The sequence below is a fragment of the Heptranchias perlo genome, chromosome 22, assembly GCF_035084215.1.
Source record: "Heptranchias perlo isolate sHepPer1 chromosome 22, sHepPer1.hap1, whole genome shotgun sequence".
Lineage (NCBI taxonomy): Eukaryota > Metazoa > Chordata > Chondrichthyes > Hexanchiformes > Hexanchidae > Heptranchias > Heptranchias perlo.
Genome location: NC_090346.1, coordinates 36,882,461 through 36,897,069, shown reverse-complemented (window position 1 = coordinate 36,897,069; position 14,609 = coordinate 36,882,461). Strand labels below are relative to the sequence as shown.

Genomic DNA, 14,609 nt, shown 5'->3' with positions numbered 1-14,609 from the left:
GAGGATCACTATGAGGACCCACAACTGATGCCACACATTGTGTCACTGCAGAGTGGGTGTAGGTGTATTTGCAGGGCTCTTTTGTGCAGACGACTGAGAGACGCGGCGATGTCCCCGGTGGCACCCTGGAAGGATGTGGAGGTGAAGTTGTTGAGGGCAGTGGTGACTTTGACAGCGACAGGTAAGAAGATGGTGCTCGGGCCAGCTGGGAGCAGCTCGGCATGAAGGAGGCTGCAGATGTCCCCACGACTACATGTCGAGTGACTCTGAGCATCCGTGTGCACTGCTGCTCAGAGAGGTCCAGGAAGCTGAATCTCGGTCTGTAGACCCTGTGGCGAGGGTAGTGCCTTCTGCGATGCATCTCTCTCTGCGGTTGTCCTCCCTCCTGCTGTGTAGGTGGATGTGTCACAGCACTGTGTTGTAGAGCTCCACGTGTCAGAGGTAGACGGCGTGGCCGACGAGGCTGGTGATGCTGTTCGCCCTACGAGGAGGTCATGATTGCAGCTACGGCGGCCCCCATCCGGAAGATGTACATTTGAGGGGGTCCGCAAGGTAGGTAAATGTGTCTGGACACCGGGGTAAGTGTGCAAGTTTGTGAATTTTATTGTTAGGAGGAGGGTGGTGGAGGCCAAACTTTGTCCAAAGTGTCAGAGTGGCCTCCTGCGATGAGTGAGGGTCTCTCCCCCACCCCCACCTGTCAAATGGACCTTTGCAGCTGCCACTGGCTGATGGCTGCAACACGCCCATTTCAACTGGGAGTGTTTCCCCCAGTATGGGAAACTGTCCCAGTTGTTTGGAAAATCCCACCCCTCCTAAAATATCATGTTAATCAGGTCTCTAAATGACCTGAAGTACCTAAATGATTACCTTAAGTGGCACCCCGCTGGTTTTAATTACCAGCGGGTGTCCCACATGCGGGAGCTGCGCGCGCATGTCAGCGCGACACTGGGGAACCTGGAACTGGGCGGGTTGGAGCCAGGCTCCAGACCCGGGAATCCCCGATTTTCGCAGCCCCCCCGCCATGAACGCACCCACTCGGGTGCGAAAATCGAGCCCTAAGTGTTTGAAAAATATTTTACTCTGCGTGCATGTTCTGTATGCACAATTTGACTCCCTGTCGTCATGTTTTTTGCCACACTTTTTGTGCCAATTTTTCCCATTATAAATTCCTATGTCCTCATTTACACTAGGTTTTCCCTATGTGCACTCGTTACTGTGCAATCTGGCCACCAGGTTTTCACATATCGTACAAACTGTATCTGCTGTTTTTTTCCTGGTAATTGAAAATTCTAATGCCCAAAATAACTTAAAATAAAGTTTTAAACAAAATTAAAAATTTTTAAAATACACATTTCACAATTACATGATTAAATTTATCTATTGTATCATCTTTTGTGTCTTTCACTGCCTTCATTAAAGTTTTTACTTGAAGGCTTCAACCTCTTCCAGAAGCCTGGATTTGGACTTGATATTTCTGTCCAGAGTTGTGACTTTGTGAGCTGAATTTTGATTGTGCAGTCTGAGCATGTGCAGTGTACCTTATTTCCCAGGTTACGAATCTAACACCTATAAGACAAAGGGTTGAGAGTGGGAAATTGAGAGGGAGATTGAGAGACGACAGAGGGGGGAGGTTTGAAATGGAGGGAAAAGGGGGTTGAGAAAGAGAGGGCACATTGAGACAGACGATAGTGTCACGCTTCAGGATTCGTTGGCTATTTTTACACAATAAAACTTGGACGTGGCCTATTAAGTTTTGTTTTTTAAGTCGGGGTGGAGGTGGGCAATGTTACAGAGATGTAAGTGGACGGTTTTTGTGACTACACATAGTTTTCACTCCATTTATGCAACTCCACGGGAGATCGATTAGTGTTATGTACCTTTGTTTTGTACATAACATGCTGGAAAGGTCTCAATTATGAGATGAATTTGAATGTTTGTAATCTGTCTTTGGATTATGACTGGAAAAGTTTTGATCATTCCAATAATTTTTTGCTGGGATTTCTGTCCCCATCGTTTTGTAGGACCCTTCCAAGGCCTAGATGCTGAAGAGATTACTAATGATGTTGGCAATATGTGGCGAACAATGTATAAACTGACGAAGATTTTTGCAGACATCTCTGGGCCTAAACGTGTAGCAGAAAATGCAAAACTTAAAATTGAGAAATTTAAACCTCACCTACCAATTATCACAACCATTTGCAATCCTGGCATCAAGGAGAGACACTGGAAAGAGGTAATACTCTTTAAATTGACATACCATAGGAATACATAACAAGATGAATGTATGGTTGCTTGGTGTTGTTACCTACACGTTGTGCCACTGACTGGTAGAACACAACTGCAATTTATCACATGCTGGGGGGTAATTTCAAACTTTCGTCAATAGCGCAAAATGAAGTCAATGGAAAGGAAGCCCAGGCATGATGTATAATGGGTGGCCATTCTGTTATCGCCTGTTTTATGCTATTGTTGAAAATTAAAATTACCCTGACTGAGTGCCTATTGAATAATGGTTGGGCTATTAAGTCAGGCACTGATGCAAAGTACTTCCCCATAGAGACTTTAGAAAAAAAGTAATTGCAGCTGGCTCAAGAGTGATATAGGCAAAGGTTTAAAGAAGAAAGAAGTTGCATTCATATTATGACTCTCGGGACGTCTAAAGCACTTTATAACCAATGCATTACTTTTGAAGTGCAGTCACAGTTATTTAAAACATATACTCTTGGAGCAAATACCCCCAGCTGCTCTCCTCGGCAGGTTATAGGGGATCTAATGAAGGATAAATGAAAAGATCTACAAAATTAACCGATTTTTCTCAGTTTTTTAAAAATGCAGGTTTTTGTGACTTTTTGACTGTGCTGATTGATGTTTTATTTTCAGATCAGTGCAATTGTTGGATTTGAAGTGAAACCAGATGAAAACACCACATTGCTGGAAATGCTAGAATTTGGACTTGCAAATTTCAATGATCAGTAAGCGGTTAATACAGTTACCTGTTTGTTTTTTTCAGGATTTGACTCCCTTTCTTTTTAAGCTATTTTCTCACCCCATTTACAGCACCCCTAAAGAGGGTCCCTAGGAGTATCCAAGTGTGGCCCAGGGTGGCCCTCCCCCCAAATATGTAGAGTGACTAACTGTTTAATCTGCATCAGTGCCCCCCTATGATGGTGTTGCTTGAATAAGGAACTCGCCATGTGGACAGAGGGCATGAGCCTCATCCTATCACTGCAAGATGCAGTGTACTGGACTTCTGACATCCTACATTACTGAACTTATTTCACATTTTTATATTTTCTGGATGAAAGTTATAAAATTTCTTTTCATACTTGTTGATCTCCCATGGGCTTGTTCATGGACAAGTTTATATTTAATATATGTATTAGATGTACTGTATGCTACATATTTATATATTTACTGCTATTCCATTGCATACTGTACTACATATCTCTGTTAATTTTATAATAAATAGGAAAAACACTGTTGAACTTTCCCCTCAATTTATTTTCCATCTATTAGCCTGATAACATATTTTTTGGGGGAATTTTTACATCCCAAGAAAAATCAGTTTATCAGCGTCATGCAATTCCTTTAACAAGGTTCTGCACAAAAGACTGCTCCTGCTCAAATTGTTTAGGGGTCAGATTTCTGAATGGAATGCCCCAGGGATTAGTATCGAGACTCATACTGTATCTAATTTACATTGATGACTTGGATTTAGAAACTCATTGCAAACTGAACAAACTTGCAAACTGCGCCAAACTGGATGAGAGGAAGGGACAGTTGAATCTTAGGAGGTAGCCAGGGACCGACAAAATGTGTTAGATAAAGTATGTAAATTGGCAAAACGATGACATGTAGCCCAGAATTAGCTTTGTGAAAACGGCATCTCGCTGTCTGCCTCACTATTGAAATGCATTAAATGGCGTGAAGTTGCTGTATTTGTGTCATTTCAAGTGTAAGTACCGTTTTAACGACGTGATAAGTGTTAATTACTACCAATCAACCTCTCTGGTGCTGAAAATTAACTATTACAAGTGTGGAGTCTCATTCCTTCAGGTATTAATTGTTATTGGACATTTTCAAAATGTCAAATTTTAAATTTTTTAATTTCTTTTTTACTTTTCCTTTCTGACTATTTTTTCTTTCTCTCTTAATCCAATCTTTCTTTCTCTCTCTTTATTTCTCTTTCTGTACCTGATTTGACATTGAATTCACCCACTCTGATTTAGTCCTTGCGCTGTTTATTTCACAGTCCTTCAATCTGATTGGTTAAGGAGATGCACAGATGGCTGCCCTGTTCACTCAGGTCCAAGATGCCCTGTTTCCCTCCCTGCGATATTATCAGCTCGCTCTTCCAGCAACTTTCCAGGCAAAAAATTTGTGTGAACACAAGAATCCTCAGTCTCAAGAAAGAAATCTCAGTCTAAACATAAAGAACTCCAACCCAAACATTTGTCTGAGAGAACTGAGTGCCCAGCTGCAATACCTCACCTTTCATTGAGATGTGTCAATCACTGGTTTAAAGGGCCAAAAGAGCTTCGGCTGCAACTCGCCTCCGTTTATATGGCGTGTTTCAGAAGCCATGGGAGACACGTTCAGTAGAAGTTAAATTCGGTTATGTTGCAAAAAGTTAATCACCTTAAGTCTTTCAAGTACCTAAATTGGCCCTTTAAATATCGGCCTGCCGGCTTTAAGTGCCGGAGGGACCTCCGGGTATCTGTTGCACGCACTGATCCTAAAGCACTTGGGTCAAACCTGGAAGTGGACGTGTTGGAGCCGGGATGCGGTCCCGTTCCAAAAATCTGCTATTTTTACTGCCCACCTGCCCCCAACCCACCCGTTCTTGGGGGTTAAAATTACCCCCCTTGTGTCAGAGACATTGGGCCAGATTTTGCTGCGGAAATAACAATGTGCCTAACAGCGCTTACCGTTATTTCAGTGCAAACGGTACAGCAATTTCTGGCGACCCGCACATGCGCAGCTCAACGCGGAAATCCGGAAGTTGCTCTACCAGATGCCCTGCTACTCCGTAAGCTTCACATGAATGGAATGGTGTGAAGTTCCTGCACTGACCTGATGGATACGAACTAATCTCACCAAAAAAAGGTATGTCAATCCATTTAAGTCTAAGCACCATTTTAACGGTGTGGTAAGTGTTAATGACTGCCAAACAACCTCACTGGCACTGAAAATTAACTTTTACAAGTGTGGAGTCTCATTCCTTCAGATTTTAATTGTTGTTGGACATTTTTATTTTTTTACTTTTCTTTCTGACTCTTTTATCTCTGTCTCTTAATTCATTATTTCTTACTGCCTCTTTATTGCGCTTTCTGTACCTGATCTGACATTGAATTCACTATTCTAACTTACACTTCCTGATTCTGACTCTTCGTTGCTCATCAAATGCATTAATCTGATTGGTTAAGAGGATAGACAATTGCTTGCCCCGTTCACACAGGTCCCAGATGCCCTGTAGAGGGCGCTGCTTTGGATTCAGTGACCCCATGAGAGGAACTTGCCGTGAAAAACACCAAGAAATGTTTATGGGCAAGTACAAGTCTAACTAGCGGCGGGCGTCGTTTGTTCGCCGCTCAGAGGATAATCCGGGCCACTGTTGTGCCTTCCTCAGGTCAGTTAGTGATTGCTACCTCTTAGCCGATTCTCAGGTCAATTAGAAGTCAGATTGGCTACCTTTTTGAAAGTGTTGCAGAGAAATTTGTGTTTGTGATAAGAGTACACATGAAGTGTGAAGCATGTTTCAAAATTTTTTATATACCGGTAGATAAATTAGATTTAATTACATTATTAATGTACTTAATAGATAATGGTAATGAGTTCCATAACTATGAAGTTCATTTTCTACTATTCACTGGGCTAAAAGGAAAAGATTTCAGAAAGAGAGAAATTGTGTATGTGTGTGTCTCTCTTTTACCTTGGTAAATTTTGTGCATTAAAACAATAGTGCAAAGTCAAGAAATGACTAAAAAGTCATGAGTTCTACCATTGATAAGTAATAAAATGAATTGTGAACAACTTCTGTCTAGACTGGAAGAGATTGGAGCATCGGCTAGCAAAGAGTATTCACTGGAGAAAGCTCTTGGTAAGATGAAGGCAGAATGGGTAGATTGCAACTTCAGCTTTACAAAGTACAGGGACACGGTGAGTATATTTCAAACCAAGAGAATTGAGGTAATTATTCTCTTCACTGTGTACCATGCAACTATTTAAGTTTGGGTCAATTTCCCCAAACACCAAATTGTGCCTGAACCTTGGCAACTATATTGGTCTCGATTTTCACACCCGTTGGTGGCGGGGGAGCTGCGAAAATCGGGGATTCCCGGGGCGTGTCGGGAGCCCGGCTCCAACCCACCCATTTCTGGGTTTCCCAATGACACGCTCACATGCGCGCGCAGCCCCCGCATATGGGATTCCCGCCGGCAATTAAAGCCGGTGGAGTGCCACTTAAGGTATTTATTTAGGTATTTCAGGTCGTTTAGAGACCTGATTAACATGATATTTTAGGAGGGGTGGGATTTTGCAAACAACTGGGACTGTTTCACGTACTGGGGGAAACACTCCCAGTTGAAATGGACGTGTTGCAGCCATCAGCCTGTGGCAGCTGCAAAGGTCCATTTGACAGGTGGGGGGGCGGGGAAGACCTTCACTCATTGCAGGAGGCCACTCTGTCGCTTTGGACAAAGTTTGGCCTCCACCTCCCTCCTCCTAACAATACAATTCACCAACTTGCACACTTACCCTGGTGTCCAGAGACATGTACCTACCTTGCGGACCCCCTCAGGTGTACATCTTCCGGATGGGGGCCGCCGTAGCTGCAGTCATGACCTCCTCGTAGGGCGAACAGCATCACCAGCCTCGCCGGCCACGCTGTCTACCTCTGACACGTGGAGCTCCACAACACGGTGCTGTGACGCATCCACCTGCACAGCAGGAGGGAGGGCAACGGCAGAGAGAGATGCGTCGCAGAAGGCACTACCCTCGCCACAGGGTCCACAGACCGAGGCTCAGCTTCCTGGACCTCTCTAAGCAGCAGTGCACACGGAGGCTCAGAGTTACTCGACATGTAGTCGTGGACATCTGCAGCCTCCTTCATGCCGTGCTGCTCCCGGCTGGCCCGAGCACCATCTTCTTACCAGTCGCTGTCAAAGTCACCACTGCCCTCAACAACTTCTCCTCCGCATCCTTCCAGGGTGCCACCGGGGACATCGCCGACGTCTCTCAGTCGTCTGCACAAAAGAGCCCTGCAAATACACCTACACCCAGTCTGCAGTGACTCAATGGGTGGCATCATATGTGGGTCTTCATTGTGATCCTCAGGAAAGGGCATTATTGCACAAACCAGACAAGGTTCGCAAAGACGTGGCAGTAGTGGTGCCAATATAATATGTAATGTGAGTTGATCAGAAATTAAATATAAGTAAAAACCATGACAAACCCTCAAACACTCTTGTGCATCCCCTTCATGCTCACAACACGTTTGCCTTACGCTTCCTACTGCACATATATGATGCATGCCCTATTGCTGCAGCACAGGTCGTGGCAGGTTGAGTGAGGCTGACTGTGAAAGAGATGCATGAGATACCCTCAGGTAAGATGAGGATGAGGTTTGAGTGGGTCTGAGGAGTGATGTGACAGAGTAGTGTTGGCTGTGCAGAAGGAGATGTGGGGTGGGGGCAGTGATGTGGTAGACGGAATGTAGGGGAATGAGTAAGTGTACTCACTTTGGCTGACCTACTTAGGTGATTGCAGCGCCTCCTGCACTGTATGCAGGTGCGCGATATGTTGGTGGTGCAGGTGACCTCCTCTGCCACCTCGAGCCAGGCCTTCTTGGTGGCAGAGGCAGGCCGCTTCCTCCCGCCCACCGGGGGGGAAGATCTCTGTCCTCCCCCTCCTCCTCACCCCATCCAATAATACCTGGAGTGAGGCATCATTAACCTGGGAGCAGCCTTCCCCCTGGGCTGCTCCATGCTGTAATTTTTCCTATTTCTTGCAGCATCAGTCAGTGGAGGACTGCCCCTTTAAATAGAGCTCCTCCAGCTGACAGATCTTACTGCGCATACTTAGCAGCGGGGAACCCGGAAGAACAGGTAAGTGGATCCAATTAGCCTGCGATTGCGCGCGGAGCAGACTGATTTCACCGGGCGCGTTACCCACGCGCCCAATCGACCCTCCGCCGCGAACCCGCCGCCATTGTAATATCGGGCCCGTTGAGTCTAGTCAAGAAGTTTCAACTATCCAGTCAATACTCACTTTTATGATGTCTTGGCTACGCTGAATTAGCTGATCTCAGCCTCGGTAGCAGTAATGGTACTACTACTGACAGTAGCATGCCTGGGCTGGGGTAGGGAAAACTCAACCAGGATTCACACTCTGCATTGCTATCCAGTAACTCCTATTGGAAAGTACCAGGGGCCGATTTGCATCGGTAAGGGCTTAAAAATGGGGTCGGTAGCCGTTAACTCCAACAGTCGTCCCGCTGTAACTTTCATTGGGTGGCCGAATCGCCTGCCTGAAACAAGCGGTTCGCCTCTTTCCCGGTCCTAATGACGTCGTCAGGACCCCGATTGCAATTTTAAGGGACAAATGGGCAGAGCTTGCGACCTGACCATGTGTACTGATGTTCCATCCAGAAGGAGCAGGAATGCTCCTAGCTCCACAAAAATATTGCGGGCCGCTGCCAGCCCACCTCGATATCGTGTCCTTCGCCCCCCCACCCCAAGCACCTGCCTTTGCTGACATCCTAGTCGGTCAACATTCCTGAGGCCAAAGTGCGGCAAGCTGCACCAGGACCGCTGCTTGGCATCTGCAGCTTGCCTGCCAAATTCAAATGAGGCCTCAAAATCGGTGTGGCCCCTTCGCCCTCGAAACGGGTGGTCGACTGCTTGAAAGTTAAAATTGACCCCTCTGTGTGTGGACATCAGGTGAGAACGGGGTTGGGATATTGATAGCCTGCCGATTCTCAATGTGAAATTTTCCACTGCCTTATGCCACCGGTGGTGCCTTAAAAGCAGTGGGCATATTATCGTAAAATCACCAGATGCAATTGCCTGTGATTTTCCTCCTATTAATGTCAATGAATGGAAAATTGTGGGAAAAGCACCCAGTATTTTCCAATCAGTCACCTGGGCTGTGCTGGTGCCATGGGTCCTCAGAAAATTCCATCCTCGCTGTCTCGGCTCACAATTAAAGAATTACCATTCAGCTAAGACACTTAGGGGAAGTTTGGGCCTTGTGGAACTTCATATCAGCAAGGGTTAGGCATTCAGAAGAAGTGGAAAGACAGCTGCAGGGAAAATACCTTCCAATTTATACATATTGCCTAATCTAATGGCATTTTTATTTTCAAAGTTTCAAACTGTAAACTAATCTGAGAATACTAAGCAGTTCCAGGAATCATAGCAGCTAATTGGGCCTGAAACAAGGCAGTACTTTTAACAAGATAACACATTTCAATTATTATCTAATGACATCCATGCATCCTGAAAGCTTATTTATTACAGATAGGACATCAGGGCAATTGAATGAATTCAACATCTGTATTCATAAAATCATCCAATTCATACTTAAATATATATCTTTTGTGGGTGATTTTATGTATTTATCTGCTGCTCCAGCATGGAACCTGGTTTCCATTTTTGCATCCAGTGTCACACCAAGCACTCCCAGGTCAGGAAGAGCACAGGCTGGATAGAGTAAACCTCTCCGCTAAGCCACAATGACATGCCTTAACCTCAACCAAAGAAGAGCCCATCTTACTTGTACCAGATTGCATTTTTAAAATTCACGCGTAGCCATTTATTTGGTCTTTTTGAATGAGATTACCAATTTCTGCCAAATTGTGGGCTTTTTTTGTGCAGTTCATTCATTACTACTTGAAACTGCATAAACTAATTTCCTGGTGGTGAAAGTACAGTACATATTTTTTGTGGTTGTATCTCTATACATTTTAAAACCAGAACATTTCTTTTGAAAACTAAGGGATTTCATGACATTGCTATAAACAAAGGGTTTAAATTATTCTGAAAAATTGCAGGAATAATAATGTAATTTGATGTAGTACCTGCAGCTCAGAAGCTTTTGCCCTCGAGTGAAGGTCATGGAGCGGATAAACTGCACTGAATCCTGTCATTTATTGATAAGATGCTGTGACGTAACTTCCTGTGTTTTCAGAATGTAAGTATTCTGTCCGCAGTGGATGATATTCAGGTGCTGCTGGATGATCATGTCGTTAAAGCACAGACCATGCGTGGGTCTCCATTTATCAAACCTGTTGAAACTGAATGTAAGGTAGGAGCAAATGGATAGGGGAGAATGGGGCCACGTGAAATACGCAAACCCTAAACCTTTAGCTCTGAACTTTTATTTATCTCTGCACTAAAACCTTTCCTTCCCAATGTAATGCATATACATTTTTTTAAAAGCAAGAATACACCTTCAAATGATCTTAAATTCAGATTTGGATTTGCAGTGCGATTGTAAATAATTGGGTTAGGAAGATATATTTACCACTTAAATAAATAAAGCTATTAAAAGTAAAAATGTTAATTTTGGGTCCATATTTTGCTTTTTGTTTTCTGCATTTTATAACAAACTACAGCTTAAAGCTTTTTAAAATAGTTTGCCTCGATAGCAGCAATAACTCATGAGTTGCACTTTATTGTTAAATATGTTCTTTAAAAAAAATTCTAATTCCTACAAGCTCGGTAGATGAGACAGAGTCTTGTTTGTTACTTAATTGTTAAACTAAGTAGTTGTAATGATGATTTTTATGTTGTGTGTCATTTTCAATACTCTAGCTCTGGGAGGAGAAGCTGGTCCTGATGCAGAATATTTTAGATGCCTGGTTAAAATGCCAGGCCACCTGGCTGTACCTAGAGCCTATCTTTAGCTCAGAGGATATCATTGCTCAAATGCCGGAAGAAGGTCGGAAATTTGGTATTGTAGACGGTTACTGGAAAGACATTATGATGGAAGCAGTAAGTAAATTGGCTATTCAATTTAGGAACTTAATTTTCTTCATTTCAAAACTTAACACTGAATTCAGGACAGGCTAATAAGTAAATGTTAGGGATCTCCTTTCTCATCCATGGAGGCCTAAACCTTGGATAATGTGGGAAACATTGGAAGCATGTGGATTTGGCATTCCAATTTTTTTTTGCACTTTCCCTACAAACTAACACTGAGGTGCAGTGAGGGGGTGAGTTGCCAATTATAATCAAAATATTTTAACTTTTTCTTGTGTTTACTTTTCTGTTTCCCAATTTGTATGTTATTTTCTGTTTTCCTCCCATTCATTTTTAGTCCCACATCCGTTTGCATGTCTTTTGTCAATCAATGCCAATCCAATGCCAATGCCAATCAATGCCAATGCCAATGCGCACCCATGAGGACGGCCTCAACCGGGATCTTGGGTTCATGTCACGCTACACGTTACCCCACCAGCGAACAAATGTTATCTGTTTTTAATATAACGGGTCAGTTGCTGTCTTTTCTATGTTTCTACCTCTCTATCTCTGTTTTTTTTTGTTTGTTGTTTTTTTTGGTGATTTGTATATTCTGAGAACTTGCAGGTAACACCTGTCTGTCTGCACACTGATTGCCTTGGCAACGGGCAGTTGAAAAAACTATCTGTAATCACCAAGCATTGTTCTGTGAATTATAAATGCGATTTCATTTCGAGGACTTCATTTCGACATCATTCACCTGAGGAAGGAGGAAGCCTCCGAAAGCTTGTGAATTTAAAATAAAATTGCTGTACTATAACTTGGTGTTGTAAAATTGTTTACAATCCTGAACTGGGCAGTGGAGGATGTAAAGAAAGGAGAGAGCACCAGTCCACTTGCCCTCCGATTTCTTTCTCCCTCCACTTTTCCAGGAAATACCCTCTTTCACTTGGTGCGGTAGAAATTGGGACCAACCATCAAAGGTGGGGGCGCCTCCAGCGCATAACCATAGACCACTTTCAAAATGTTGCCACCCTCTTTGTTGGTGTTTACGGGGCGATAAGGCTATTGACCCCATTTTGATGCTGTTATCACCCCGATAACGGCAGGTGATAGAAGTGAAAATTGACCTTATAGAGCCAACAAGTGCAATGGAAACTGAGCTTCATCGTTCATCGAATAGGAGACTTGGTATGTTTATGGAACCTGCTGAGGGGATAGAGGGAGAGAGGAGGGTATGAGTGGGAGAAGGGGGAGTTGGAAAGGAGGGGAGAGAGAATGTAGGAGGGAAGAGAGAGGGGAGGGGGAGAAAATTTCATATTTAATTAAAAACTAAAATCTTACCTGCCTTTATTTATCTATACCAAAATGGCTTCTGTCTCAAAAACTTGAGCTGCTCTACAGTGACATTCAGCGGCCAGAGCCTGCAACTGAATGCAGCTTCAACTAATTTTTTTGTTGTTATCTCTCAATATACCACAAGGGTAGCATGGCCGCTATCACATAACATTAGGTGACACTCATTGTTTTCAATTTGTTACATAACATTACATGTTCAGAGTCACCTACTGGTGCAGTACCATTGCAATCTTGAGACTTTTTTAATATATAACGGATGGTATTAACTGGATTATAGTGCAAGATTGAATTTATGTTCTGGAATAATCTTTAATCTGTTGTCAAGAAGGCATAATTAAGAGCCGTGTTTTTTTACACTATGTTTGATTGTTTTGTTGCAAGGTAAAAAATACCCACGTTTTGGTAGCTACAGCTCAGCCAAATATGCTAGAAAGGCTGCTTGAGGCAAATGTCCTTTTAGAGGACATTCAGAAAGGACTTAATTTATACCTGGAGAAGAAAAGACTCTATTTCCCAAGGTAACGGATCCCTTTTAAAATATTCTGCAGATATCTCTTTTGAGTCAAATATAAAAGAAGTGGTAGTATTTTAGATATAGAGGAAATTCTTATTGAAATATTTCAAATATATATATTAAATCATTTTTTTGCAATAATCTGTAATCTTGTGTTTGTTTCTCAACATTTAAGTTGTAAAAATAAACTTGCTTACTCAGAAGAGACTGTTGATGCATTTAGATGCAGTTACTGAGACTCAGCCAGGCAGGTTTTCAACCTAAAAGTACCCTGTTTACATTGTCTCACTTAAACTTCAAATCTGTTGCCAACAAAAGAACTCTATTAAGAAGCATGTGCAAATCTGCTCTCCCAACACTTCAGAACCCAAAATTCTAGGGGACCCGCTCTGCCGACAAAAGTACAGCAGAAAGGGACTTCCATACACCATTACCTATTGCCGTAGACCCCGTCCCCAATCGTGGGAATGGGGTAATTTAGATACTCAGAGGCTGTAAGACAGCTTCAGAGGCACCTGCCCCATTCTGCAGCAGGAGTTGGAACAGCACACCAACTGCTCTGCTACAGGGGTTCCTGAGACCCGGGAGGGTTGAAGAACAAACTAATTTTACTAAAACAAAAATTTGATTGCCCTTGATTATACGTCCCCCCATCCCACTTCCTGTAAGGACTCTATTTCATTCTCCCAGCTTCTCCGTCTCCGTCGCATCTGTTACGATGATGCCACCTTCTGCACCACAGCTTCCGAAATGGCTTCCTTTTTCCTGAACCGAGGATTCCCCTTCACTGTGGTTGACAGGGCCATCAATCGCGTCTGTCCTATTTCCCGCACTTCCTGCCTCCCAGAACCACAATCGGGTCCCTCTTGTCCTCACCTTCCACCCCAATAGCCTCCGCATTCAACGGATCATCCTCCGTCATTTCCGCCACCTCCAGCCCGATGCCACCACAAAATACATCTTCCCCTTTCAGCATTACGAAGGGACCATTCCCTCCGTGATACCCTGGTCCACTCTTCCATCACCCCCAACACCTGCTTCCCTTTCCCCGGCACATCCCCATGCAAGCGCAGGAGATGCAATACATGCCCTCTCACCTCCTCTCTGCCCATCGTCCAGGCCCCCAAACACTCTATCCAGGTGAAACAGCGATTTACTTCTACTTCTTCCAACTTAATAAACTGTATTCACTGCCCACGATGCAATCTCCGCTACATTGGGGAGACCAACTGCAAATTGGGTGATCGCTTTAATGATCGCCTCCGTTCAGTCCACAAGTGTGACCCTGAGCTTCCAGTCATTTGCCACTTTAATTCTCCGTCTCATTCCCACTCTGATCTCTGTCCTCGGCCTTCTACGTTGTTCCATCGAAGCTCAACGCAAGCTTGAGGAACAGCACCTCGTCTTTATACTAGGCACTCTACAGCCTTCCGGCCTTAACATTGAGTTTAGGAACTTTAGATCTTAACCACCATTCCTGTTTCCTCTCGGACGGCAGGTGCTGGTAATGGAGGATGGCTGCACCAGAGCCACTGGTAGTGGAGGAGGTGCGGGCTGGTGCTTGGGGCAGGGATCCCCTATCGGTACACGGCCAGTGGGGAGGTCCGCACCCCTGGGGTCTACCTGCCTATTTTCCGTCAAACTCCCTGGCCACAGGAGCCTTATTATCTTTGCCAGATTTTTCATGCTTCCCTCTTCCTCTGCTGTAAGCATTTAAACCTCCTCTGGACCCATGTTTTGTTTCTTTACCTGTCTTATTATCACCTCATTTTGCC

At 44.0% G+C, this 14,609-nt stretch overlaps 1 protein-coding gene across 1 annotated transcript in view; it reads left to right on the top strand.

Moving 5' to 3' along the window:
- Window positions 1-14,609, top strand: part of dnah3 (dynein axonemal heavy chain 3) — a 170,403-nt gene that overhangs the window by 57,872 nt on the left and 97,922 nt on the right. Inside the window, exons 17-22 of the mRNA XM_068003063.1 lie at window positions 2,022-2,233; window positions 2,881-2,972; window positions 6,045-6,159; window positions 10,189-10,305; window positions 10,815-10,994; window positions 12,702-12,838. Coding sequence (XP_067859164.1) covers window positions 2,022-2,233; window positions 2,881-2,972; window positions 6,045-6,159; window positions 10,189-10,305; window positions 10,815-10,994; window positions 12,702-12,838 — 853 coding nt within the window. The remainder of the gene's footprint in view (window positions 1-2,021; window positions 2,234-2,880; window positions 2,973-6,044; window positions 6,160-10,188; window positions 10,306-10,814; window positions 10,995-12,701; window positions 12,839-14,609) is intronic.